Source organism: Brassica napus, chromosome C9 (assembly GCF_020379485.1).
Source record: "Brassica napus cultivar Da-Ae chromosome C9, Da-Ae, whole genome shotgun sequence".
Classification (NCBI taxonomy): Eukaryota; Viridiplantae; Streptophyta; class Magnoliopsida; order Brassicales; family Brassicaceae; genus Brassica; species Brassica napus.
The window spans coordinates 59,558,066-59,582,095 of record NC_063452.1 but is presented as its reverse complement, the minus strand read 5'-3'; the positions used below and the strand labels follow the sequence as shown (position 1 = coordinate 59,582,095).

Genomic DNA, 24,030 nt, shown 5'->3' with positions numbered 1-24,030 from the left:
TGATATATTGTTAAATGATGCGTTCTACTTATTTGTATCTTTTATAATAAAAAAATAAATCACTGATAACAAATTTCCATTGTGCAATGGTTTTGAAAGTTTTAGTAATTTCTAATTTTTATAAACGTTCAATGCAAATTTTCAAAATTTTAATATTAAGTTGTTAGTATTTGTTCATAGATTTTATCAAAAAAAAAAAGTTGTTCAAACCAAATTTCAAATTAAAATATTTATGTATTTTCTATCGTATATAATTTAATTAAAAGATATTAATATATATGAGACTTTTTACTTACATGATTTTGTAATAATTTGTATCTTGTTATATAAATAAAAAATCATGGATCATAAAAATTTGAATGTGAGATTTTTTTAAAAAAAAATCAAAAATATAACATATACGGAAAAAACTAATTTTTTTTATTATATGGTTAATGTGATTGTTTCATTTATTTTAGTAACTTAAAGTTAAACAAAAATAATAGAGAATACACCAATTTGTATCAAATCTTTATTATTCAAAATCATTAAATGTCATATATACTTTAGCTACATTAGGTAATTCCGTAATTTTTATTTAAGGAAAGAATTGAGAACATTAATAATTAATTTATGGTTAGTTTAATAAAAAAATTATTATATATTTAGATGGACCAACCTATTTCTCTAAGGATTTTAAGAATCATTGTGGTGATGACACGTGGGCTACCTCAAATGTTGTAATGCTAGGGGATTAATGATACCACATTGTGTTGTTTTAATATAATTTTGAAGTCAGGGCCGTCTGGCTAAATACAAACTATGAGCCTCATACATTTTCAAGATACATTTTCAAGAGCATGAAAAGTTTACGCAGATGACGCTCATAGTGATTAGCTAATTTGGATTTTGTTAAATTTATAACTAGTATGAACATTGCTTTTGGTAATTTGACAGATATGTATGTTTTTTTTCTTAGTAATGTTTAAGGAATTGGGTTTTTTATTTATTTGGTTTTTTTTTGTTTAGCTAAAGTAGAGACATAACAACATGGAGAGAGCAAGCAAACAAGAGGAATTGTGATTGTTGGAGGACAAAGTGACCAATGCGTAAAGAACAATCAAATACATCAAAGATAAAAATCCTGAATGACTCCAATAAAAAGATGGATGTTAAGTTGGAAAGGTAGCAGAGAGAGAGAGAAAGAGACATGGCAAGCAAACAAGAGGAAATGTGATTGTTGGAGGACAAAGTCACAAAGTGACCAATACATAAAGAACAATCAAATACATCAAAGGTAAAAATCCTGAATGACTCCCATAGAAAGATGGATGTTAAGTTGGAAAGATAGCAGAGACAGAGAAAGAGACATTGGAGCCATAAGAAGTGAATCTCATAAAACTATTACATGGTATGAATTATTAAGAAATGTAGCTAGTATACAACTAATGATATGTTCAAAAAAAAAAAAACAACTAATGATATGTTTATCGTACGAACAACATTAAATATCATCACAGATTCATGTTTCTAAGTATACGCAACATTATATAACACACGTTCATACATACAGTTTCAATCTGTTACAAATATAGACGATAGGACTGGGCAAAAAATCTGAATCCGAATAACCGAACCGAACCCGATCCGAAAAGATAGTACCGAACCCAAACCGAAATTGATTAAACATCTGAACAAGTTCAAAATTTTGGTATCTAAAGAACCGGAACTAAACCCGAACCGAAGTATTTTGGGTACCCGAATGTATCCGAAATAGATTTCTATACCTCCCTATATAAATATATTTTAGATTTAATATAAGATATTTTAAAATTTTCCAAAATACTTGAAAATATATACAAATAGTCAAAAGTAAATGTCTAAAATAGCTAAAATATACTCAAAACACCAAAAATACTTGAAATATTTATCGATTATCTATCCAAATATTCAAACCAAATCAAATTATATGTTAAGTTTAGGTATTTTGACATATGTTATTCAAATTTGTATGTAATATATTATTTTGTTTATAGATTTTTAGAAATGTAAAGTATATAATAAATTTTAAATTTTAGAAATAATTTTAATGGGTTATCCGAATCCGAACCGAACCCGTAAAGATCCGAATCGAAACTTAGAAATATCCGAATGAGCCTGAAATCTTTGACCCCGAAAACCCGAAACCCGAATAAACCCAATCCGAACCGAATGGATAGCCGAACGCGCACCCCTACGTTAGACATACAAGGCCAGATCTAGATACAGCCCTATGAAACATTGAATTTGACCCCTAAATTTTGTAGAGATTATATACATAGGTATAGATCCCAAAATTCTGAAGAAGAAAAAATTGTTACTAAAATTTTCGTTTCAGTCCCACAAGGAGAGTATGCTCAAAATGTTGCTAGATAGGTCTCATGAATCTATTCATATACGCGTACACACACTGACACACACACAGGCGATGAGATACTTGCCGAGCTTTTGCCATTGATGGTGTTGAAGCAGATATTGCGTAAACCTGCAAAATTCCTGTTGTTCAAATAAACGATTAATATTAGCTCTAATATCCAATACAAAACAGCATTTTACATAGAAGCTGGTACCCACTTGACGTTGGTTTTGACCAAGATCATTGAATGACAACAAACTAAATTAATGCAAAGGAAAAAGAAAACACAGAAACAGAAGTCTTAACAGAGAAGGGGCAAACTCACGTCACAGACATTGTGTCAAATCTCCACCGGCCTTACGTAACAGCAGATCTGTCAATTAGCTGTAAGGGTGTTAGAATTCAGGTTGAACTATAAATAAGTTAATTTGGTACACAATAAAGGAATATCCAAATGATGCAGAGTCTATGAAAGATATACCATGACATGACTCTGCAAAGGACGGAACTCGCATTTTTTAACTTTGATTCTGCAACCAAAATCCCCCCCGTCTACATCTGAGAACTCAATTGAGAACGCCCTTGGATCTCGAGATGGTTCAGCCATTTCAACTAGCTTGACTATATATTAACAACAAAGAGAAGAGTCATGAACTAGAGAAACAGATATCCTCACAATTTGATCCTCACTGAATTCTAATCCAGATAATATGAAATTAAATAGAACGGACAAAGTTATAAAAAATGCGACCTGCAAGTGGTGCAGTCCCAAGATGCACATTCAAAATTTGAAGGCCTATAGGCAGGCCTGCGTTTTCACATTTTATAGTGATATAAACATATCCACCCTATAATGGAAACAAAATATTTTTTCGTGAGATTGAACAATCGACAACCTTTGGAACTACAGATGCACAATGCATGGAATAGTATCCGCAATGCTGAGATAGAACACAAGCTATGACTGCGCAGAATTTACCTGATGGACAACATTTACGTTTAAATCACCAAGAACATTCATGATGCCTAATGAGACTGCGTCATATAGGTCCAAACTTCGCAACACCTGAAACCAGAAACGTCTCGAGTTAAAACAATATGATGGACATGCTACCCGATTAACCCTCACCCTGCAGCTGACTTTTACGTACCAGATAAAAACAGCATATATCGAAGTCAAAAGAAATAGCTCATAAGCGAAAATTATGTGAACAAAAGCTACAGAGACGCATCATATACCAGGTTGGAACTTAGAACATGATAAAATTTAATGAAATTTCAATAACCGAAGGCGTGTATTACTATCAAATGTATGAACAGTTCACAAACCTTGTCAAGAAACCCTGCAAACCTGGTGGTCAATCCTTTGGTTATGTCCTGTCTGCTTAAGATTTTCGTCTGAGACCTTGTCTGCAAGTTAGCAAATATCAGAACCAGGTAAATCCTCAACTATTTAATGTAAAACTTAAGGAAAAAGAAAAGCATGAAAAACATAAATTGAACGCTGATTATATATACGTATCGTCGGCATACCATATCACTGGTATAGAGTGGTTGGATTGCACACTTCTTCACCGTGCAAGAATTGATAGTATTCCCATCCTCATCAACGATGTAACATTGAAAAGTGGCTTTGACAAGATCTTCAGAATATCCAACAAACTGTTCGATTCCATTGGCCGCACCAAATAGAATAGATGAATCAAAACCCAAGAACAAATGATCCCCTTCAATAGCCGAAGGCGTCCCCTTTTTCCCATCCCATCCCCTCAAATACCCTTCTCCCTCACGAGTGCCAGAAGATTTAGAATAGAAATGACATTCATATTTGATGCTGATACCCTTGTCATCATTGTAGCCGTCAAATGCAACGAGAACAGATATAGCAAAACCTGCCAAAGTAGAAATCTCATCTGAACGTTCGGGACGCTGAACCATAACCGCAATAAATGACCCATTTCTTTGGTGGCAAAACCATTCAGGAATGTCAGCACTTGGAAAGCAGAAATTGGTTGAAGGCTTTCCTTGGTAATACAAATATAGATGCGCGATCAAGGAGAAGAAGTGCAGCATATCCTGAATACTTAGCCTATACCGTTCATGAAAATCATGGAGTATGCGACTAAGTAGCCTAGATGGATGCTCCTTTGATATCAGTTCATTACTGAAAAAAGCTGCATGTAATCCTATCAGTGCTTCGTGGAGGCTTCCATATCCGTACAAGCTAGAGAGTAAATACCGCAGTTGTTGTGGTTTCATCCAACTGTTGAGAGAAAGGTCGCCACCTCTAAAGTTTAAGGTAACACCCAAATGGGATGCCAGAACATAGATTCTGCGTCTTGCAAATGCCTGGATATTTTCTATCGCATAATGGCTTAGTGATGGGCAATCAGCAAACACAAAGGTTTCCACATTGCTTAAAGGATAAAGCTGAAGCTCAGAAGAGTTACCGAGTACAACCATTTCCAGCGATCTGCAGTTTAGAACATTAAGCCTTGTCAGACCAGCTGGGACCCCTGATAGAGATTGAAGCTCCTGGCAATGGCTTAAATCGAGACTTTGGAGCTCTTGAAGATCCTTGATGCTTGGAGGTATTGCGCTGAAACAATTCTGGCTTAGATCTAGCTCCGTCAGGGTAGAAATAAGTGTTAGAGCCTCGGGAAACTCCGTGATTCCACAGTCGCTTAAATCTAGAGTTTTCAGTGAGATTAAGCCAGGCCCGAAACAATTAGCAATTTCTCTTTTGCATCCTCTTGCTCTGACATTAACCAAAGATCCATGATTTCCAATGCTTCTTGGCAAGTTATCCAAATTTGAGCAGCCAGAGATATTAAGGTCCTTCAGGAACTTTAATTTGGATAATTTGTCCGGAAGACTGAGGAGGTTGCTGCAATTCTCAAGATCTAGAGACGAAAGGCCAGTCAAGTTCTCAATTGAAGAATGTAACTCCGTAATGGCCGTTCCGTTCAAAGAAAGATACTCTAGACTGGCCATTATCTCTGTGATTTCAGTAAAGCTTGTGAAGTTTGGACATCCAGAAATATTAAGTTCCACAAGAGACGGTAACTCCCATATACTGATCGGAAGACCCTTCAACCTCGGACAATTCTTTATCTCCAGTAACTCTAGTCTTCTCATGTACTTGATATGGGAAGGGATCTCTTCTATGGCAGTCCCATTGAGAATAAGTACTTCCACATTGTTAGAAATATCTGGAAAGCTTGTAACACTAGAACAACCTGATAGATCCAAAAATTCTAGCTTCTCCAATTTGTGACCGATTTGTGCAACATTCTTGAGCATCTTGCACCCTCTCATATCTAAGTAAACAAGCTGATGGAAGTTTTCAATTGATGGTGGAATTTCCTCTATTCCAGTATCAGCCAGTGACAACGTTTTGATATTCCATGAAATCTCTGGAAAAACTGTTATCTTTGAGCATCCACAAAGATCCAAGTGCTCAAGAGATTTCAACTTCTTTTTTGGAGTTGGAATGGTCACTAAATCTCCACATCCTCTGGCAACAATAAGTTCAAGCCTGGGAGCATTTGACACGTCTGGAAACTCCTTCAGGAACGGGGAGTTGCTGACATCAATCACTTTTAAACAAGGTAGATGCTGCAAACAAGGGGTCCGAATTAGTAGATAGCTAAGTTTTTTGATGCAACTCCGTTACAGAAACCAAATTGCATAGTATACAAATTACCTGTACCCCTTCCCACAAACGCTCAAGTTTGCTTTTGGGCATTATAAGTTCAACCAGGTGATTTGGTTTAAAGCTTGATGGAAGATTTTCTAAAGGATAGTACTCCCATTGAAGTAGACGCAGTTTATGAGGGAAATCTTCAAGGCCTTCCGGAAGATAGATTTTGCAATTTTCTTCATTAAACCGACTGTGAGAATTGATTTTCAGAGACCTCAGATTAGGCATCCCTGCAAAAGCATGACGGCCGATCTGCATCTCTTCTATTTCAGAAATGTCCAGGCATATGCCTTCAGTTGATATAGTTCCCTGATGATATGAGAGAAGTTAAAATGCATGCAATGCTCATAAATTTCTTTTGTAAATTTTTAAAACTCCTTAGATATAACCAGATTCATATGCAGGAGAAACATCTTAGTTAAAGCAATTACCGTATTTTCTGTTAAGACTTCGTGGCCATCCTCAGAGCTCCACAGCCTGCTGCGTTTACCGGGATCCAGAGGTGACTCCTGCCGTACAATTTCTCTACCCATTTCTTGAAACAGTTCATGCATATGCAGCCTATCATCAGATAAGGTAATCATACACTTATCAAGAAGTGCGCGTATCCCAATATCCACAGATATACCACAAGCATCCCAATGAGCAGTTACGCGACTTCTTTGTTCCCCATTGAAGAAACAAGCGATATCGAGAAACATCGTTTTCTCTTCATCATTGAGTCCGTCATAACCTATACGCAGTACTCTCGAGATTTCTTTCTCAGGAGAACTTTCGAGTCTTCTTAATGCGCTTTCCCACTCTAGCACAGTTTTTTTACAAAGAAAGGAACCCAGAACTTCTAAAGCCAAAGGGAGCCCCTTTGCATAAGCAGCTGCCCTCATCGACAATTGCAAATATTCGTCAGGAGGATAGCTCTGTTTGAAGGCGCAACGTGAAAACAGTTCAAGCGAATCACTGCCAGATAGTCCTTTCACCGAATAAACTTTGCTAGCATTCTTGATTACATTCATGTCTCTTGTTGTAATAAGAACTCTACTTCCCGGACCATAGTAAGTCGCTTGTTTGATTAAAAAGTCCAGCTGAGTTATGCTGCTAACATCGTCGAGAACAACAAGAACTCTTTTCCGGCGTAGACGATTCCTTATATTGCTGGATCCAATGTCAGGTGTAGGAATGTTTATATCAGTCTGACCAAGGATTTGACGTAGTAGTTCGTTTCTTAAGCCAAGAAGCCCATGCTTTTCAGATTCTTCTCTGACATTTGCAAGGAAGCAATAGCTATCAAACTTTTGATGTTGACGATTAAAAACGGCACCAGCAATGGCGGTCTTTCCACTACCCCCAAGTCCATGTATTCCTATAGTCTGCACTTCATCTGATCCATTTTCCAACAACTCTTCCACTTCTTTTACCTGAGGATAAGCTCCAACCAAGCCCTCCTCTTCACGCAAGCAATTGCTTTCAAGGTTCTCCAAAATGCGTGCAACAATTTTGTCCACAAGTTTAGAAGCGGGCCTAGAAACGCAAAAACATCAAACAAATGAATACTGTTTATTTCAGTGTACAAGCTCACCAAGTCAAACAAAGAACGTCCACAGAGAGAAAGGCCAAGTTTTCTAAGGTTTGGGGACAAACTAGAGATACAATTCGAGTGAATTTATGGAACAACACAGATACAACTAAGCAGAATTGAATGAAACTTGAAAAAGAGACTCAGAAAAAACCTGAACCTGATGATTTCTGAATAAATAACTCGCTACTAAACTAACTCATAGGAACAGCAAAGCAAAGCAAAGCAGTTAAGGCAATTAACAACGAACATGACAAAATCTAAAATTTTGAGCCAATCATGTCATTTTGGATCCAAACCTACCTCACAGCAGTAGAATCAAATCCAGAGAGATCGGCTGCCTCAGTCATGGCTTTCCTCCACAGCTTTACTTCCTCAGCTAAAGGTGATCCCTCGGGAGCCTTATCATGCCTAGCAAAGGCCACATCGTAGCATCCCGTCTGCCACCTAACTTCCATGGGTTCTACGCCGAGGAAGACTGGCAAAACTAGCTGGCCCCTGCTCCTCCTACACTCCATTATCTTTGCAAGCTCTCTCAAACACCACTTGGACGAGGCGTATTCCTTGGTAAAAACCACCACCGAGATACTCGATCGCTCAATCGCATCGGTTAACGCCGTCTTGATCTCTTCGCCTGCATATAGCTTTTCACTGTCTATAAAAGTTTCAGTGCCTTCTCGGCACAGATCGTCGTAGAGGTGGCTCACGAAACCGTCACGAGAATCTTTTCCTCGGAAACTGATAAACACATCGTATTTCAACTGAGAATCAGCAACGGCGGCAGGAGAAGAGGGGGAGGATAATCGATAATTAGCATCGAGGTTATCAACAACAGATGTAACATCGCCCGGCTCGGAACCGGAGGGAGTTGATGATCGACGGTAACCAGCGACGGAACAATCAGCAACGGCGGCGGGAGAAGAGGAGGAAACCGATGATCGATAATCAACATCGACAACGCAAGCAATATCTTCGGAATGGGAACCGGAGGGAGATGATAATCGACGGTAACCAGCTGCGCCATCTGCTGTAGAAGAACAAGCATCGAAGGAGGAGCATTTGATACGACGAGGAAACCTGATAAAGGAAGGAGATCCTCCGTTCAACTTCAATTCCCGCTTCCGCGCCAAGAGCGAAGACGGACGTTGCGGTTTGGTGGCGGAACGCGGCGGCCGGCGAAATGGATGACCTCTCGATGGGAAGTTCCTCCCGCCGCTGCTCATCGCGTCGATGAGAACACAGAAGCCAAATCAACGGAACTTTGGACACTCGCTCTTGTTGACGTGTGGCTCTTTTCTTTCCCTGTTTTACTTTTTATTCAAATTGATATTCAGAAGCTTTTCTCCTTCATTTGCCACCGTGTCCTTTGTCTCTTTTTCTTTTATTCGATCATTAATTACCAAAATTCATAATTCTATTTCTAATTAAACTTAGAAACAATTTGCTACGTTGCTATTAGCAAACGAAAAGAAATACCATAAAAAAAACATAGGGATGAAATGTAACTTCTAAGATAATATGAAGGAATAAAAAAACTCATTTGCTGAATTGGATTATATGACATATTGAGAAAGCAAATTCACACGTTACCAAAAAATGATCTGGCAGATAATGTTTAAACAATTGACATAGGACGTCAACAGCATATTTTAACCAATGTTTTTTGCAAAATTTCACTGTCATTCTCTTTGTTATAATAATTTATATTTCGTTTTGACCCAAAAAAATTGATATCTATTTCATATATATAGACCAATTTATTAACTTATCTTTTTATTAAAGGATTAATTCCATTGTGATATGGATACAATTACTCAGGGGTGTTGTTAGGAAGAAGAAGCTCTTTTTATTATAGAAATGATCAAAGATATTAAAGATGAAAGTGTCTGGAAAAGAGCCCACTTTGAGAATTAAGATGAAACAACAAAAACCATTACAAAAACAACGATTCAGTTTAACAACAATTCGATATCAGATAGCTAAGCATAAGGAAGAAAAAGCTATAAATCCTCATAATTGTTTAGAATATTAATAAATGTCAAAAATAATACGTTCATTTTTCCTTGTCGATAGTAGTAACAGACAGCTGAGACAGGTTTGTAACAAAATATTATCATCCCCAAAAAAGGCTCTCGACCTTTGTCTTAAAATCTTAAATGTTTACTCTTAAATAACAAAATTAGACTAAGCTTCGGTCCTAAACTTCCTCCCTATCAACAAACCCTGTAACCGAAGGCCAGCGAAAAGAAGAAGAAAAAAACATTCTATTGATAGCCATTCACAACCAAAACACCAAAACTTTTCTTGCTAAAGAAGAAACAACAAACCAGAGGAAGAATAAGAGAATAAACACACACAAAAAAACCTTTCATTTCTCTTCCTCCTTGAGCTTTCACCTCCTTCCTCTCCTCTCATCACCCTTTAATGCAACAATGGGAAACTGCTGCTCTAACGGACGTGACTCAGGCGACAACGGAGACACGCGCGGCATAACCGCTTCAAACGCTGGTCCAACTGCCGAAGCCTCCGTGCCACAATCCAAACACGCCCCTCCTTCTCCTCCTCCCGCAACCAAACAAGGCCCCATAGGACCTGTCTTAGGCCGTCCCATGGAAGATGTAAAATCCTCATACTCTCTAGGCAAAGAGCTAGGCCGAGGACAGTTCGGCGTCACGCATCTCTGCACTCAGAAGGCGACAGGTCAGCAGTTCGCTTGCAAGACCATTGCCAAAAGGAAGCTTGTGAACAAAGAAGACATCGAGGATGTAAGAAGGGAAGTGCAGATAATGCATCACCTGACTGGTCAGCCTAACATTGTGGAGCTTAAAGGAGCGTATGAGGATAAGCATTCTGTGCATTTGGTCATGGAGCTTTGCGCTGGTGGAGAGCTGTTCGATAGGATTATTGCTAAAGGACATTACTCGGAGAGAGCAGCTGCTTCCTTGTTGAGAACTATTGTTCAGATTGTGCATACTTGTCATTCCATGGGGGTTATTCACAGGGACTTGAAGCCTGAGAACTTTTTGTTGCTCAGCAAAGATGAGAAGGCTCCTCTCAAGGCCACTGACTTTGGGCTGTCTGTATTCTACAAGCCGGGAGAGGTGTTTAAGGATATTGTGGGTAGTGCTTATTACATAGCGCCTGAGGTTTTGAAAAGGAAGTATGGACCAGAAGCTGATATTTGGAGTATTGGTGTCATGTTGTATATCCTCTTATGTGGTGTCCCTCCCTTTTGGGCTGGTCAAGATCATTTCCACTTTCTTCATTTTTCCACAAATAAAAAAAATTTGTTTAAATATATTAATGTGTTGTGATTATTACCTGATGATTATAGAATCGGAGAATGGGATATTCAACGCCATCTTAAAGAGCCATGTTGATTTCTCAAGTGATCCATGGCCATCCATCTCACCTCAGGCGAAGGATCTTGTTAAGAAGATGCTCAACTCTGATCCCAAGCAAAGACTAACTGCTGCTCAAGTTCTCAGTAAGCATCTACAAAACACACCAATAAAGTATAACAATCCCTTTCCATGATAATTAATGTTTTCTCTCTCTTTTGTTAAGATCATCCATGGATCAAGGAAGATGGAGAAGCACCAGATGTTCCTCTTGACAATGCGGTGATGTCCAGGCTCAAGCAATTCAAAGCAATGAACAATTTCAAGAAAGTTGCATTGAGGGTGATAGCAGGCTGCTTATCAGAGGAAGAGATCATGGGGTTGAAGGAGATGTTTAAAGGTATGGACACTGACAACAGTGGAACGATTACACTCGAGGAGCTAAGACAGGGACTCGCTAAGCAAGGTACAAGGTTGTCAGAGTACGAAGTCCAGCAACTAATGGAAGCTGTAAGCCCTTTGCTTACTAACAACAATTTTACCCTCTGTCATATGCTGGCAACAAGGAAGCAGACTCACCACTAGTTTTCTGTTTTTACTCTTGATGGAACAGGCTGATGCTGATGGTAATGGAACAATAGACTATGGTGAGTTTATCGCAGCCACAATGCATATCAACAGACTTGACAGAGAAGAACATCTCTACTCAGCCTTCCAACACTTTGACAAAGACAACAGCGGGTAAGCACTGTATATAAATGATTCTTAACATACTTCAAACACCAAAGACAGAAGTACAAAGCTTGCTATGAATCCAAATGAACACCTCAAATGATGCTTGTTGATCCCAGATATATTACTATGGAAGAGCTGGAACAAGCCCTCCGGGAGTTTGGGATGAACGATGGCAGAGACATTAAAGAGATAATTTCAGAGGTCGATGGAGACAATGTAAGAAAACAACACTCCCCCTTCAAACCGAAACAAAGCATCTAACAACCTCATTATTAACATAACCAAAATCTCTGATGCAGGATGGTCGGATAAACTACGACGAGTTCGTGGCAATGATGAGAAAAGGAAACCCTGATCCTATCCCAAAGAAGCGGCGTGACCTTTCGTTTAAATGACACCACCAAACGTTGAAAGTAGAGAGGAAGAGAGAAGATATCAAAAAGAGAGCAGAACATGAGTCGAGAGAAAAATCATCTTCCTTTTAACAATGAGGCAATCAAAAATTAAAAGCATGCTCGGATTACTAATGATTGAAACAGGAGGACATCGTTTAAGAGATGAGAAGGCTCAAGCAGGGAGAAAAAAAAATCATTAATTGAGGATTTGGGGGGAAGGTGTTTGATTTATTGTACATTTATATTTTCTGGTTTCTTAATGTACTTAAGAGATTCTTTTTCAATTCTATTGTATGTGTTAGTGATACATGTTCTTAACCTCTTAGCAAAAACACTAACCACTCCTGAACAAAGATACAAAGCTGAATACAAGATCATCAACTGCATCAAAGCACAATACTTTGTAACATCAATAGCTAATTGGAACTAAAAAAGGTATTTTTCATTGATTGGTTCAACATACATACCAAGATTAAGCAAAAAGGTTCGATTTTTTTCCCCAATTGAAACCCTAAATCGCAGAACACTAAACCTCTTAGCAAAACACTAACCAGTCCAGATCATCAACTGCATCAAAGCACAACACTTTGTAACATTAATAGCTACATGGAGCTGAAAAGAGGAATTTTTCATTGAATGGTTCAAACATACATACCAAGATTAAGCAAAAAAGGTTCGATTTTTTTTTCCCCAATTGAAACCCTAAATCGCAGAATCGAATCGAGTACACACGTGTTTACTTATCTTTGGTGGAGACACCGTACTTCTCCTGCAGCTTGGCGACCTCTTCCTCGCTCTTCTTCTGGTCGAACTTCTTGCTCATCTTCGCGTGCTGGTAGTAGAGCACGATCAGGTACCGGTTCGCGACGTTGAACCCGGAGAGATGGTCCACGGCTTGTTTCGCGTCGTAGATGTCCTCGTAGACGACGAAGGCCGTGCCTTTCGTGTCCTTGTTGCATCCGATCCGAATCTGGCGGATCGCGCCGTACTTGCCGAAGATGTCGTACATCTCCTCGCTCGTTATGTTGAAGGGGAGGTTGCGGACGTAGAGCACGCGGTTTACTTCTGGTGGGAGCCTCGTGTTTTGCTTGCGGAGACTGACTGTCGTCATAGCTCTCTATCTCCTGCTTCTCCTTGTCGCCGGAGATTTGTTATTACCGTCGCACAGATAAATCTTCTTCTGTCGGAAAATAAATTTCTAGTACTTGCGGTTTCGATGATGTTCTGTATATATAGACGGATAAAGTAAAGGGTAAACCCGTCTTTTAGATCCAGTTATTGACGGTGTTGAAACTAATTAGTCTAATAGTTATAAGCCCAATTAAAAGGCCCATTAGAAATGAAGTTTGTGATTTGGATGCTTTTGAGCGTTGTGTTGGAGAGTGAAGAGTACATGCTACAACACAATATTATCAATTCTAGAGTATAGAACAGCTTTTATTCATAATCTTTCTTTTGATCTTGGTATCTGTTCTTGAGATAGAGAACAGAGACCAAGGCTCAAACAAACTAAGAAACAAAAAACTGGAGTAGAGAACAGATTTTATACATAATCGCTCTTCAGATCTTGTTGAAAAAAGTAATGTTATGTACAACTATTCTTATATAGAATCAAATGAGGAATTTGCAGATGGTGATACTTGCAACTTAAGTAGTAGCTTCAGACCTGACACGTTTCACCGGAGCTCGGAGAGAAGAGAGATAGTTAGCATCAGATTTCTCAATCCCATCGAAAAGGTAGCTGAAAGGAGGCATCTCTACATACTTTCCACTTCCTGGAACAACTTTAAGCTCATCGTTTTCCCATACGATTCGTCCTCCCGCTATTGTCACTTCAACTTTTCCCTGAGAACAAAAATGTTGTCATCATCAGAAACTTTTGTTTTGTACATATCAGTCAAGAGGAGGCTTTGCAAAATCCATATATTACCTGTCCTCTTCTGCCTTCATAGACATTAGTGTCGGATCTTGAATGATGAGACTTTGAGGTAATCTCGTAGCTTGAGTTTGGATTCAGTATAATGATGTCTGCATCCGAGCCAGGAAGGATAGCTCCTTTCCGTGGATATATGTTGAAAATTTTAGCGCTGATAATCAAACTCATTAGTCAATAAAATGAAATCAAAAAGCATATCATCGATATCAAGAAAACCAGTGATTAATGGCAAACGTACCACTCTGTGCTGGTTATTCTAACAAAATCAGTAGCAGAGATTTGGCCAGACCCCTGGATTATGATATAATAAACCGATTAAAAACACATGTAAAGAAAGAAGATTTTAGCTGATGAGTGAGTACTTACCACCATCGTGTCCCATGTCAGGTGCATCCGTTCTTCAAGGCCTAAACATGGACAAGTCCAAAGTATTTTTATAAATCCGAATAGATTAGCACAGAAGCAGAGACAAATGAGCGCAGAGAACAAGATTATACCATTAACACCATTAGGTATTTTGCGGAAATCATCAAGTCCCAGAGCTTTTTGTGTAGAATTGAATGTGCAGTGATCAGTTCCTACAAGCTGCAGAGATAATGCCAAGAAAGTGCAGTGATCAGTTCCTATAGCTCATGTTTCTCTACTTAACGCATATCAAGGAAACAAACCTGAAGGATTCCTGTTGATAGGGCATCTTGAAGGGCTTTTCCATGGCCTACTGGTCTAATTGGTGGACTCATAACATACCTCAAATATTGAGAGAAAAAAAAACTTCAAAACCTGAAAGAATACATGGGAACCTCTTTGAACAGCAGAGCTGAGAGAATTTTCTTACTTGGATGCAATTGTGAAGTCAGGATCCCAAAGCCAGTGGTCATCGAGGATTAATCCGGACACCACAGGCTCTCCAATAACCTTCTGCCCTGAAATACATTTATAGAAAAAAGGTAACTCTTTATCTTTTGACAAGGACTCTAGAAATCAACCTATATGTTACACTAATGGTTGTTCCATACAAGGAGCAGAGAAAAAGAAAAAAGGAAAAGAGAACCTGCTTTTCGAGCTTTAGCAATCTCATCCATTGCGTCAACACTCATCACATGAACAACATAGAGAGGCGTGTTAACAAAACGAGCCAAACGAATAGCCCGGGAAGTGGCTTCTCCCTCAAGCTGCCATATGTCAAACAAGCATCTCGGTTTTAACTTGAACAAAGTTTACAGAAGCGAGAGAAAAAAAATCTTATGAGGCTGATTATAAATTACCACAGGAGGCCTTGAAAGAGCATGACCTTCTGGACCAGTAATACCCAGTTCAATCATTCTTTTCTGTCCTTCGAAAACCGCATCTCCATTTTCAGCATGAACCATGGCCAAGGCACCGAGGGATTTACATCTTTTAAGACCTTCGAGGAGGAGGTCATCAGTGACCATAAGTGATCCTTTATACGCTAGGAAGAATTTGAAAGAGTTGATACCTACAAGTTAAAGAGACAAAAGCACTCAGTTTCATCATAGCCAATGGAAACTTAAACACACAAAAACTATTAGGAATGTACCCTTTTCTTTGACCATTATCTCCATGTCCTTGGAAACACCATCATCCCACTTTGTGATGGCCATATGAAAACCGTAGTCCATGCAGGCGTTTCTGGATTTGTTTTCGTAGGATTCAAAACCAGCGACCAGGTTCCCATTAACCGGTATAACAAAGTCTATATGCATAGTTGTTCCACCAGCTAACGCTGCTGCTTGGCCACTGAAGAAATCATCAATAGTCTCTGTACCCATAAACTCCATGGCGAGGTGCGTGTGGGGGTCAATTCCTCCTGTTTACAAAGAAGAAAAGAATAAAAAGATGTGAGTAAAAAAGAAGATGGAAGGCTAATTATTTTTAATTAGAAGTAAATGTGCTTCTACGATCAAATATATAACTGTGGAAACAAAACTTCATATATTTGATCATAGGCATACACTACCAAAACTTGATGAATGTATCAAGTGCTAAGAATTGATTTTAACCTGGCATGACAAACTTTCCGGTAGCATCGAGTACAGTAACTTCATCCCCAACCTGATACAGAGTGACAAGAGAATCTTCAAGCAGAACAAAAATAAAATAAAAAAGGATACAGGATTAAAAGTGAGTTAGTTAATATACCTTAATGTTTGGCTGCACGGCGACAATAATACCATCTTCCACATAGACATCAGCAAGTTGTTGATGATGTGCATTCACAACTGTACCTCCTTTGATCAAAATCCTTGTCGATGAAGAAGACGAAGATGGGACCCTACAAGATTCCACACCAGGCCCTCTCTCTGCACTACAAAACTGTATAAAAAGAAAGAAGAAACATGATTCAAATCTCACCAGACAGTTGATAATCTATTGTGTCAAATCGTGTATCTGGAGAAACTTCCTTTCAGAAATAACAAGTCAATAAAGTTTATCTTTTTTTTTATTTCAATTTCTTGTAAGTTAATGAATTGGATTAGCAAGTAACTTAAACTAACTGTTACTTGCTTAAAATCAAGCTCAAGCCCAACTCGATAATTTGAACAGTTCATAAGAGAGACAGATCAAACAACAGAAGCTGGTCAGTTGAAGGTTCAAAGGCGTGAAGAAGAGGGAGTGATAATCAAACACACACCTGAGTAGCCGAATCTGAGACGGACGGCGACGGAAACAGAAGAAGTAGAGAGATGAAGAAGAAGAAGATAGCATCATAGATAGGTCTTAGCGCCATCGATGAAGAAGCTCTGTTGACGAAAGATCTCCCTCCACGTCTGCTGTGTTTTTTATATAATTCACCTTCCTAATTATTGTTCCATTCTCTTTCCTATTGGCCGATCAAATGTTTGTCAACGCTAAGCAAACATCAAATGGAATATTGAACCGCAATTAGAATAAAAACCGGTTGAATCGGATTTGGTTTTTCTGTTGATGTATAGAAAACCCAGTAAGACCGGCCGGTTCGCGGTTTCCGTATAACCCTCTGATCGAGGAAGAAGGTTTGATGTTTTAGACCCTAGAGAAAACAGGTTAAGAAGTTTCTCTTCGATCTTCTTCAATCGCGCGACTCGTCTTCTGGGTTTCAAGCAGATGAGTTCTTCGTCTTCTTCCTTCCAGGTAACCAAATGCGAACTTCTCATTCAGTGATCTCGTCCTATATCTAGTTCAAGTTGGTCTCGTTCTTTGTTTATCTGATGAAAATGTGCTTATTGATCAATTTCACACGGGTTCGAATTCACTTCAATCGTTATTACCTTTCATATCTCCTCGTCATATATGATTTGGGCTTAAAAACTTATACTTTGTGTTATGCTTAGCTGATCAGCTTAGCTTATACTTCTTTAGCTTCTTAACTATAGATGAGCTCAAGTGTTTAATGGTTATGGAGATTTAACTCATACTAAGCTTGCATCGTTCCAAGTTAAAGTCTTTTATGGTGATTTCTTCAATTTGTGCAAAGTTTACTGAATCTTCTGTGGCAGATGGGTCAGCTTGTAGCTGACAAGCATGTACGTTACATTCTCATGTCAGAAAAGGTACTAGAAACTCTATCACCCCTTTCCTCATTCTCAGTTTATGTCACTGTGATTGCAACTTATTCGTTTCGTTTTTAATTGTTTTCGAATGATCCGATCCTAACCTGCTAGAAGAAAGAGAGTTTTGAGTCGGTGGTGATGGATCATCTCAGAATGAATGGTGCATACTGGGGACTGACAACACTAGACTTACTCGACAAGCTTGGATCTGTTTCCGTAGACGAAGTCGTTTCATGGCTCATGACCTGCCAGCACGAATCTGGTGTGTACCATAGTAATATTATTTTTCTCTACCATACGGTTTTGCAGATCAGCTTTTTTTACTTACCAATAGGATAACTATAAAAAAAAATGATACATGGGATTAGGCTTTGAAAATTATATGGAGACCAATGGACTTGCTAGGATTTCACATCTTTATTACCAATCATAAGTGATATGGCTTCAGTATAGAAGTTTAAAACAAGTGGTGTTTCTCTGACCAGGTGGCTTTGCTGGAAATACTGGACATGATCCACATGTTTTATATACACTGAGTGCTGTTCAAATCTTGGCCCTCTTTGACAAACTAGACATTCTTGACGTTGGAAAAGTATCAAGCTGTATCCTTTGGCACTTGGCTTCTTTACTACTGGTGGAACTTTCATGTTATATTGCAAAGAAAAATGATCTGCTGATTGCTTATGATATTATAATGGTTTCCTATATACGAAATTAGATGTCGCTGGTCTGCAGAATGAAGATGGATCCTTCTCAGGAGATATGTGGGGAGAAGTAGATACGAGGTAGTACGGAGATATTATATGTTTCCTGTTGGTGGTTTCACTTTGTTGAATCTAACTGCGTGACTGTTTATGTAGGTTTTCTTACATAGCTATATGCTGTCTCTCTATATTGAAATGTCTTGACAAAATCAGTGTAGAGAAGGCAGTTGATTACATTGTTAGCTGCAAAAACCTTGATGGTGGTTTTGGGTGCACACCCGGAGCTGAATCACATGCAGGACAGAGTATGTTATGCTACCTGAGCCTTTTTTTTGTCCTATGTCCTCCCAATTGTTACTTGCAATTGGTTTTTAAATGACTATGCTGAGAGTCATATCCCATCGCTTTGTTTCGTTAGTGGATGTGTTATAGCTAAACCATTGTGTAGACAGTATTGGAAAGTTTCATGGTAACTGGACGGTTATTATATGTTTTGTTTCTCCTGTTCCTGCAGTTTTCTGCTGCGTGGGTGCCCTTGCTATCACCGGGAGCCTCCATCATGTTGATAAGGACTTGCTCGGTTGGTGGTTATGTGAAAGACAAGTCAAGTCCGGGGGTTTAAATGGACGACCCGAGAAGCTCCCTGATGTAGGCTTTACGCTCCCCTCCAGTTAGAGAGACATTAATATACTTTCCTAGTGCTTAACACACTTTTGTGCCTATTGCCAGGTTTGCTATTCGTGGTGGGTCCTATCGAGCCTGATCATGATAGATAGAGTTCACTGGATCGACAAAGCAAAGCTTGTCAAGTTCATCTTGGATTGTCAGGTTTGTCTTCAAGATATCAAGGCAAGGCGTATCGTTGCTAATTTGCTTTAAAGCTCTCATATTTCCTGATTTGAGTAGGATTTGGAGAACGGAGGCATCTCAGACAGACCGGACGATGCTGTTGATATCTTCCACACCTACTTTGGAGTTGCAGGTAATTAATTATTAACTTAGATGCGTCTCTTTAAACTCATCTTGTTGATTTTGAAGCCAAACAAAGCGGTCTGATTTGATCAAAACTTGGTGCAGGGCTTTCCCTCCTTGAGTATCCCGGAGTGAAAGCAATTGATCCAGCGTACGCTTTGCCGGTTGATGTCATCAATCGAATTCTCCTAACCAAATGAAGGCAATGGTGTTTGACACTATTAAGGTTAAATAACATATGTCAGTTCTTTGCTTTGTTCATTGTTTGGTCTACTTGGACGGTTTTAGAAGTTCCTTTGAATGCATGGTCAACGAGGATATTGCAATCTGGGTGGATTCAAGTGATCTACTAATGGGAGATGTGATGATTGCAATTCTTGGTCAATTCCTTGAGCACTTTGCAGAACTCAAGAGTCTTAATGTTGTATTACTTGTTGGGAGATTCTTAAGGTTTCTAATGCAATGGGAATGAAGTTGTGTTGCAACATTATCATTATAAATCACATTACTGTTTCTTTCTCCACTTTGATTGTGCTTTACATCTTGACAAAGTGGTTATCAGAATGTTCAATACTAATTAACCAATACTACTTACCCCCATTGAAGGGAGTTTCAGCTCAACTCTTCAATACTGGGAGCATTAGGACATGAGCTGGTTTTAAGATCAGCCTTTGTGCTTGCGGAGATTGTGGGAGTGTGTTTCTTGAAGGAGAAGCTCAAAAACCTCCGTCAGGTAGGCAAAAAGCTCGTCAGCAATTGTTCCATCGGAGCAGAGTCCTTCTGCTCTTGTAACAACTCCTTCGATGCTCCTTGAGCAAGAGAAGAATCTCGGAAGTGCACGAAAGAGACTCGAGTTTGTCAAACTTCAACTCTCAAAGAAGAAAGAAAATGATGCAGACAAAACCAATAACAGATGGAGAAGGGCGAAAACATGGAGCCCTTGTCCAATTGGTATGTTGCCTCGGTTCATCGGATCTTCTGGACTCTCAGAATGCTCATAAGATCTCAAAACAAGCACAAGTAAACAACAATGACAAAAGAGGAGCTGAAGGCAATAGTCAGCAATTGGAGAATTCAACATTTAAGAAAGCAAGGACGAGTACAGAAGATCTTGTCAAATGTTGCGACATTGGAAACACATGAGGAAGAAGCTGAGATGGAAACAGAACATGCAGATGAGAAATCTGAAAGTGAGATCTGATGTTAAAGGAATGGCTTCTAAAGTTAAAATGTGTTTGATTGGAAATATTTTTGGAAACGTTCATAGGCGTGCACTTAAACTGATACGACAGTTTTCTTGAGAAAATAGTCAACCAGATATTGTGATCAACTTGCACAAGTAAGCTATATTGTGGCATACAGATATATTGGAACACTAACAGTCCCTTTTTCAACAACATTATCTGGATAACAAATTATTTTACATGAATAAGAGTAAACAATGCGAGTGTATTTTGATTTTATAGACAGAAAAGACATGGAACAAGAAAACACCCCCCACGACCAAAATGTTACAAAGCTGCCACCAAATCAATTGTGTGATACGAATTATGCTTCTTCTTCACAAATTCCCCCTTTCTTCTTCTTCTTCAAGGAATGAATTCACCATTTTGAGATTTTAACCTACAAAGTCCTCTTGTTCAAAAGCCAAAACCAACACAACTTGAAATTTAAGACACGTGTATGTTCCCTAGGAAATGATGTGTTAATTGTACTTCAGTAACTTAAAGAACACATGGGTATGCCAAAATTTGTAACGACAAACCCATTCCCTCCTAAAAAGGGATTATGGAAACAGTGTATGGATTATAATGACAGATGTATGTTCTATGAACGATCCTGGAATACCAAATTGATTTTACTGAAATGAAACGATGTATCACCAAGAACGCCAAGCTAACTAAACAAGAGAGAGACAGGACGGTATAGTACAGAGATGCTTACCTAATATATAGTCTACAGTGAGTTGAAAAGTGATTTCTAAACCTCCTCCGTGACACCTACTGGATTTGCAGAATACAGAATTGGGAATGCCTGCCAATCTAGCCACCAACCCTTATTGCACCCATCTCATCCAGCTTTGAGCTCTTATGCTGCAACGAGATAAATCGAGAGCCTTATCAATTAATTTACTAACGACATAATAATACTTAGTCCCCCTGGCACTAGCATTACCTTGTTTTTCTTGTGCCTATGAATGTCATTTAGATCTTCATCCCCATCGTGTTTCCTTTTCTGAAATATCAGTTACTCCATGTGATTTCCATAGGATCACGCAATCAAAAAATATACATGAAACAAACAAGTCTTACCTTATCATGGTGTTTCTTAGAGTGTTCACCCGAATCGTGGTGTCCATTTTTCTCCTTTTTCCTGTCTCGGTCCTTGTCTTTATCCTTACTTCTGTCTCTATGCCTGTGTTTGTGCTTCTTATGCTCTCTATCTTTGTCCTTACCCCTGTCCTTGTGTTTCTTATGTTTCCTGTCCTTATCCTTCGACTCACTTTTTGACTTGGGTGGAATTGTAGGAGCCCCCTTCTCTTCCTGAAAGAAAGAAAAAAACAGGACGTGTTCATGTTCTAGTACCTCAGTTAAACATCTTCATAAGACCTGAGAGAAGAATCTTACTAGAGGCAATTCAACAGGAGTCATATCACTGAGTTGGAAAGCCTCCATAAGCTCATCCATATCAAAAGGTTGGATGTTAGTCTCCCGGCTCTGTGACATGTACTGAACAAGCTGATCTAACTGCATTCCTTCTCCCTTTCTGATCTCTGTGTCCCCAACCACGTTATGAAGATAATGGGAATCTGATAGAGACGCGGTAAGTGATTTCTTGCAAAAGAATTCATGGTGTTGCAATAGTTTGTATTGTGATATAAGATCCACTGCACCACACAGCTCTTTAGGACCTGCACTCATACAACCAGCAGCACATTCATTAACCACACGATGATCCAAAGTGGGGAAAAAAAGGGAGAAGATAGATCCAACTCACCTCCAAATTTGGTACGTTCAGGTTCCATCTTCTTTATCACGCTCTGGATTGCTTTTGCATGATCACTAGCAATACGATTCCTGTCTCAAAATAATAAAAAAAATTGCAAAGAAACTCTTAGTGCATAAACTAACAATTTGAAGCTCAAACAAATGAACAATACTATTAAAAAAAAAACGCACACAATAATGCAAAGTGATTGAAATTAATATATATACGAAATTGGCATAAACTGCTATCAAAACTCTCCTGGAAACTGAACCTTAGACAATGGAAAAAGTATTGTATTGGTTAAAAGAATAAACCAAGTCCATGAATTTATAGTATCACCTGGTCAACAAGAAAGTTTCTTCTATCTTTGCTTCTATACGAAAGGTCTCAAATCAATAATAATAATACATTTAACTTTAAGGGTCGATAATCGAGAATGATCGAAGATTGAGATTTGAAAACAGAACAAAGACAAAGCTCATATACAATTTGAGAGATGAAGCAGAAGGAGAAAGAAGGCGACATACACGTTTTTGACAAAGCCCAGATGTCGTTGGAGAAATCAAATCTAGCTACGGGGCTCTGTATACAGCACTCAAACGGAGATGAAAAGGTTGGTTGGTTGGTTGGTTTCCTGGGAACTAGATTTCCCGCGCAAATTTGATTAGAAAAGGAAGTGATTGGAGGAGAAAGGGGACAGAGATCGAGGGAGGGAGAGAGAGCCGAGAAGAGTACTTTAGGGTTTGAGACCAAAGACAGAGACAACAAGAGTTTCTGTTTCTTAACCAATCGGGGAAAAAACAGTTCCCATGGTTCCTGTCTTTTTTTTTTTTTCTGTTGCTGTTTTTAATGGGTTCCCCGTGGGCTTCACGCGACTTGTGTACGGCCCAAATATATACATAAATTGTCGATTCAAACTCGACCCTCCCCAGTCAATATCTTCAAGTTTAATCTGATAACAAAATACTGTAGTACTTGTTCTACTAAAAAAAACATTTTCTAATCTCATAAAATCGCATAATATAACCGATCTATACTATTATTTATAAAGTGATTTTGGTGATTTATCATGCTCTCCATAATTTTAGGTAATTTTAGTTATTTATCATAGAGAAAAAGACAAAAATAACACTAAATCAAATTTTTGTTCCCAAACTAGCACTCAAAGTCAAAAGTCACAAAAATAGCACTTAATGTTTTATCAAAAGTCACAAACTTAGGGTTTAGAGTTAAAGGATGGGGTTTAGGATTTAGGGTTTAGGGTTTAGGGTTTAGGGTTTAGAGTTTAGAATTTAGGGTTTAAGGTTTAGGGTTTAGGGTTTAGAGTTTAGAGTTTAGGGTTTAGGGTTTAGAGTTTAGGGTTTAGGGTTTAGGGTTTAGAGTTGAGAAATGAGGTTTTGGGGATAAGATTTCAAATTTTCAAAAATAAAAAAATTAAAATTTTCAAAAGATAAAATGCTATTTTGGTCATTTTAGTTTTTGAATGTTATTTTTGTGATATAAACTTAGAAATGTGATATTTTGGAAATTTGCCCTTTATCATATCCTTAATAATTATAATTAATAGTTTTACTTAATAAATAATTATATAATGTTGCTAGATTATAATATATATTTAACCAGTTGTTATCTTTTTGTTCACACGATAACGATAATATTATTATAAAACCTATTCATCTCTTATCTTTTTAGATTTTAGTTTAGTTTATATCATATTGATTGACTTCCTATTATTGATTGACTTCCTATTGCTTCGGA

General features: G+C 38.3%; 6 protein-coding genes across 10 annotated transcripts; 2 read left to right on the top strand and 4 right to left on the bottom strand.

Moving 5' to 3' along the window:
* Nucleotides 1–2,315: 2,315 nt before the first annotated feature.
* Nucleotides 2,316–9,001, bottom strand: LOC106424594 (disease resistance-like protein DSC1). 2 transcript variants are annotated; one of them, XR_001284908.3, is made up of 10 exons: nt 7,954–9,001; nt 6,509–7,595; nt 6,081–6,386; nt 3,908–5,992; nt 3,704–3,784; nt 3,354–3,440; nt 3,126–3,222; nt 2,856–2,995; nt 2,681–2,758; nt 2,316–2,514 (listed from the first exon to the last, which is right to left on the bottom strand). XR_001284908.3 is itself a non-coding variant. In XM_013865355.3 (10 exons), the coding sequence occupies exons 1-9, from the start codon at nt 8,871–8,873 to the stop codon at nt 2,732–2,734; spliced, it is 4,830 nt and encodes a 1,609-aa protein (XP_013720809.2). In that variant the 5' UTR covers nt 8,874–8,999; the 3' UTR covers nt 2,316–2,514; nt 2,700–2,731. The 2 variants fall into 2 exon arrangements, 1 of the variants encoding a protein (XP_013720809.2); XM_013865355.3 differs by having other exon boundaries at nt 2,700–2,758; nt 7,954–8,999.
* A 1,081-nt stretch (nt 9,002–10,082) lies between these two features.
* On the top strand, nt 10,083–12,184 carry LOC106424596 (calcium-dependent protein kinase 17). The gene is made up of 6 exons (XM_013865357.3): nt 10,083–10,890; nt 10,985–11,137; nt 11,218–11,501; nt 11,605–11,732; nt 11,843–11,942; nt 12,026–12,184. The coding sequence occupies exons 1-6, from the start codon at nt 10,083–10,085 to the stop codon at nt 12,119–12,121; spliced, it is 1,569 nt and encodes a 522-aa protein (XP_013720811.1). The 3' UTR covers nt 12,122–12,184.
* Nucleotides 12,185–12,541: 357 nt separating this feature from the next.
* Nucleotides 12,542–13,331, bottom strand: LOC106424595 (splicing factor 3B subunit 6-like protein). Its single transcript, XM_013865356.3, has 2 exons — nt 12,777–13,331; nt 12,542–12,688 (listed from the first exon to the last, which is right to left on the bottom strand). The coding sequence occupies exon 1, from the start codon at nt 13,230–13,232 to the stop codon at nt 12,858–12,860; it is 375 nt and encodes a 124-aa protein (XP_013720810.1). The 5' UTR covers nt 13,233–13,331; the 3' UTR covers nt 12,542–12,688; nt 12,777–12,857.
* Nucleotides 13,332–13,540: 209 nt separating this feature from the next.
* Nucleotides 13,541–16,925, bottom strand: LOC106424521 (dihydropyrimidinase). The gene is made up of 13 exons (XM_013865287.3): nt 16,711–16,925; nt 16,218–16,391; nt 16,079–16,130; nt 15,616–15,885; nt 15,323–15,534; nt 15,109–15,229; nt 14,893–14,980; nt 14,726–14,804; nt 14,555–14,642; nt 14,424–14,464; nt 14,296–14,348; nt 14,052–14,208; nt 13,541–13,966 (listed from the first exon to the last, which is right to left on the bottom strand). The coding sequence occupies exons 1-13, from the start codon at nt 16,804–16,806 to the stop codon at nt 13,769–13,771; spliced, it is 1,629 nt and encodes a 542-aa protein (XP_013720741.3). The 5' UTR covers nt 16,807–16,925; the 3' UTR covers nt 13,541–13,768.
* Nucleotides 16,926–17,072: 147 nt separating this feature from the next.
* Nucleotides 17,073–19,807, top strand: LOC106424626 (geranylgeranyl transferase type-2 subunit beta 1). 2 transcript variants are annotated; one of them, XM_013865389.3, is made up of 10 exons: nt 17,073–17,189; nt 17,555–17,608; nt 17,720–17,870; nt 18,094–18,210; nt 18,327–18,393; nt 18,469–18,617; nt 18,827–18,960; nt 19,042–19,140; nt 19,219–19,294; nt 19,390–19,807. In XM_013865389.3, exons 1-10 carry the CDS (start codon nt 17,163–17,165, stop codon nt 19,482–19,484), a joined length of 969 nt encoding a protein of 322 aa, XP_013720843.1. In that variant the 5' UTR covers nt 17,073–17,162; the 3' UTR covers nt 19,485–19,807. The 2 variants fall into 2 exon arrangements, with proteins under 2 accessions (XP_013720843.1, XP_013720844.1); XM_013865390.3 differs by having other exon boundaries at nt 17,077–17,189; nt 17,723–17,870.
* An 842-nt stretch (nt 19,808–20,649) lies between these two features.
* LOC106424627 (mediator of RNA polymerase II transcription subunit 19a) lies at nt 20,650–23,094 on the bottom strand. 3 transcript variants are annotated; one of them, XR_002661114.2, is made up of 7 exons: nt 22,800–23,094; nt 22,282–22,361; nt 21,912–22,195; nt 21,597–21,827; nt 21,460–21,519; nt 21,229–21,377; nt 20,650–20,919 (listed from the first exon to the last, which is right to left on the bottom strand). XR_002661114.2 is itself a non-coding variant. In XM_022709709.2 (6 exons), exons 2-6 carry the CDS (start codon nt 22,307–22,309, stop codon nt 21,327–21,329), a joined length of 654 nt encoding a protein of 217 aa, XP_022565430.1. In that variant the 5' UTR covers nt 22,310–22,361; nt 22,800–23,094; the 3' UTR covers nt 21,227–21,326. The 3 variants fall into 3 exon arrangements, 1 of the variants encoding a protein (XP_022565430.1); XR_002661113.2 differs by having other exon boundaries at nt 20,650–20,907; XM_022709709.2 differs by lacking the exon at nt 20,650–20,919 and having other exon boundaries at nt 21,227–21,377.
* Nucleotides 23,095–24,030: the final 936 nt, after the last annotated feature.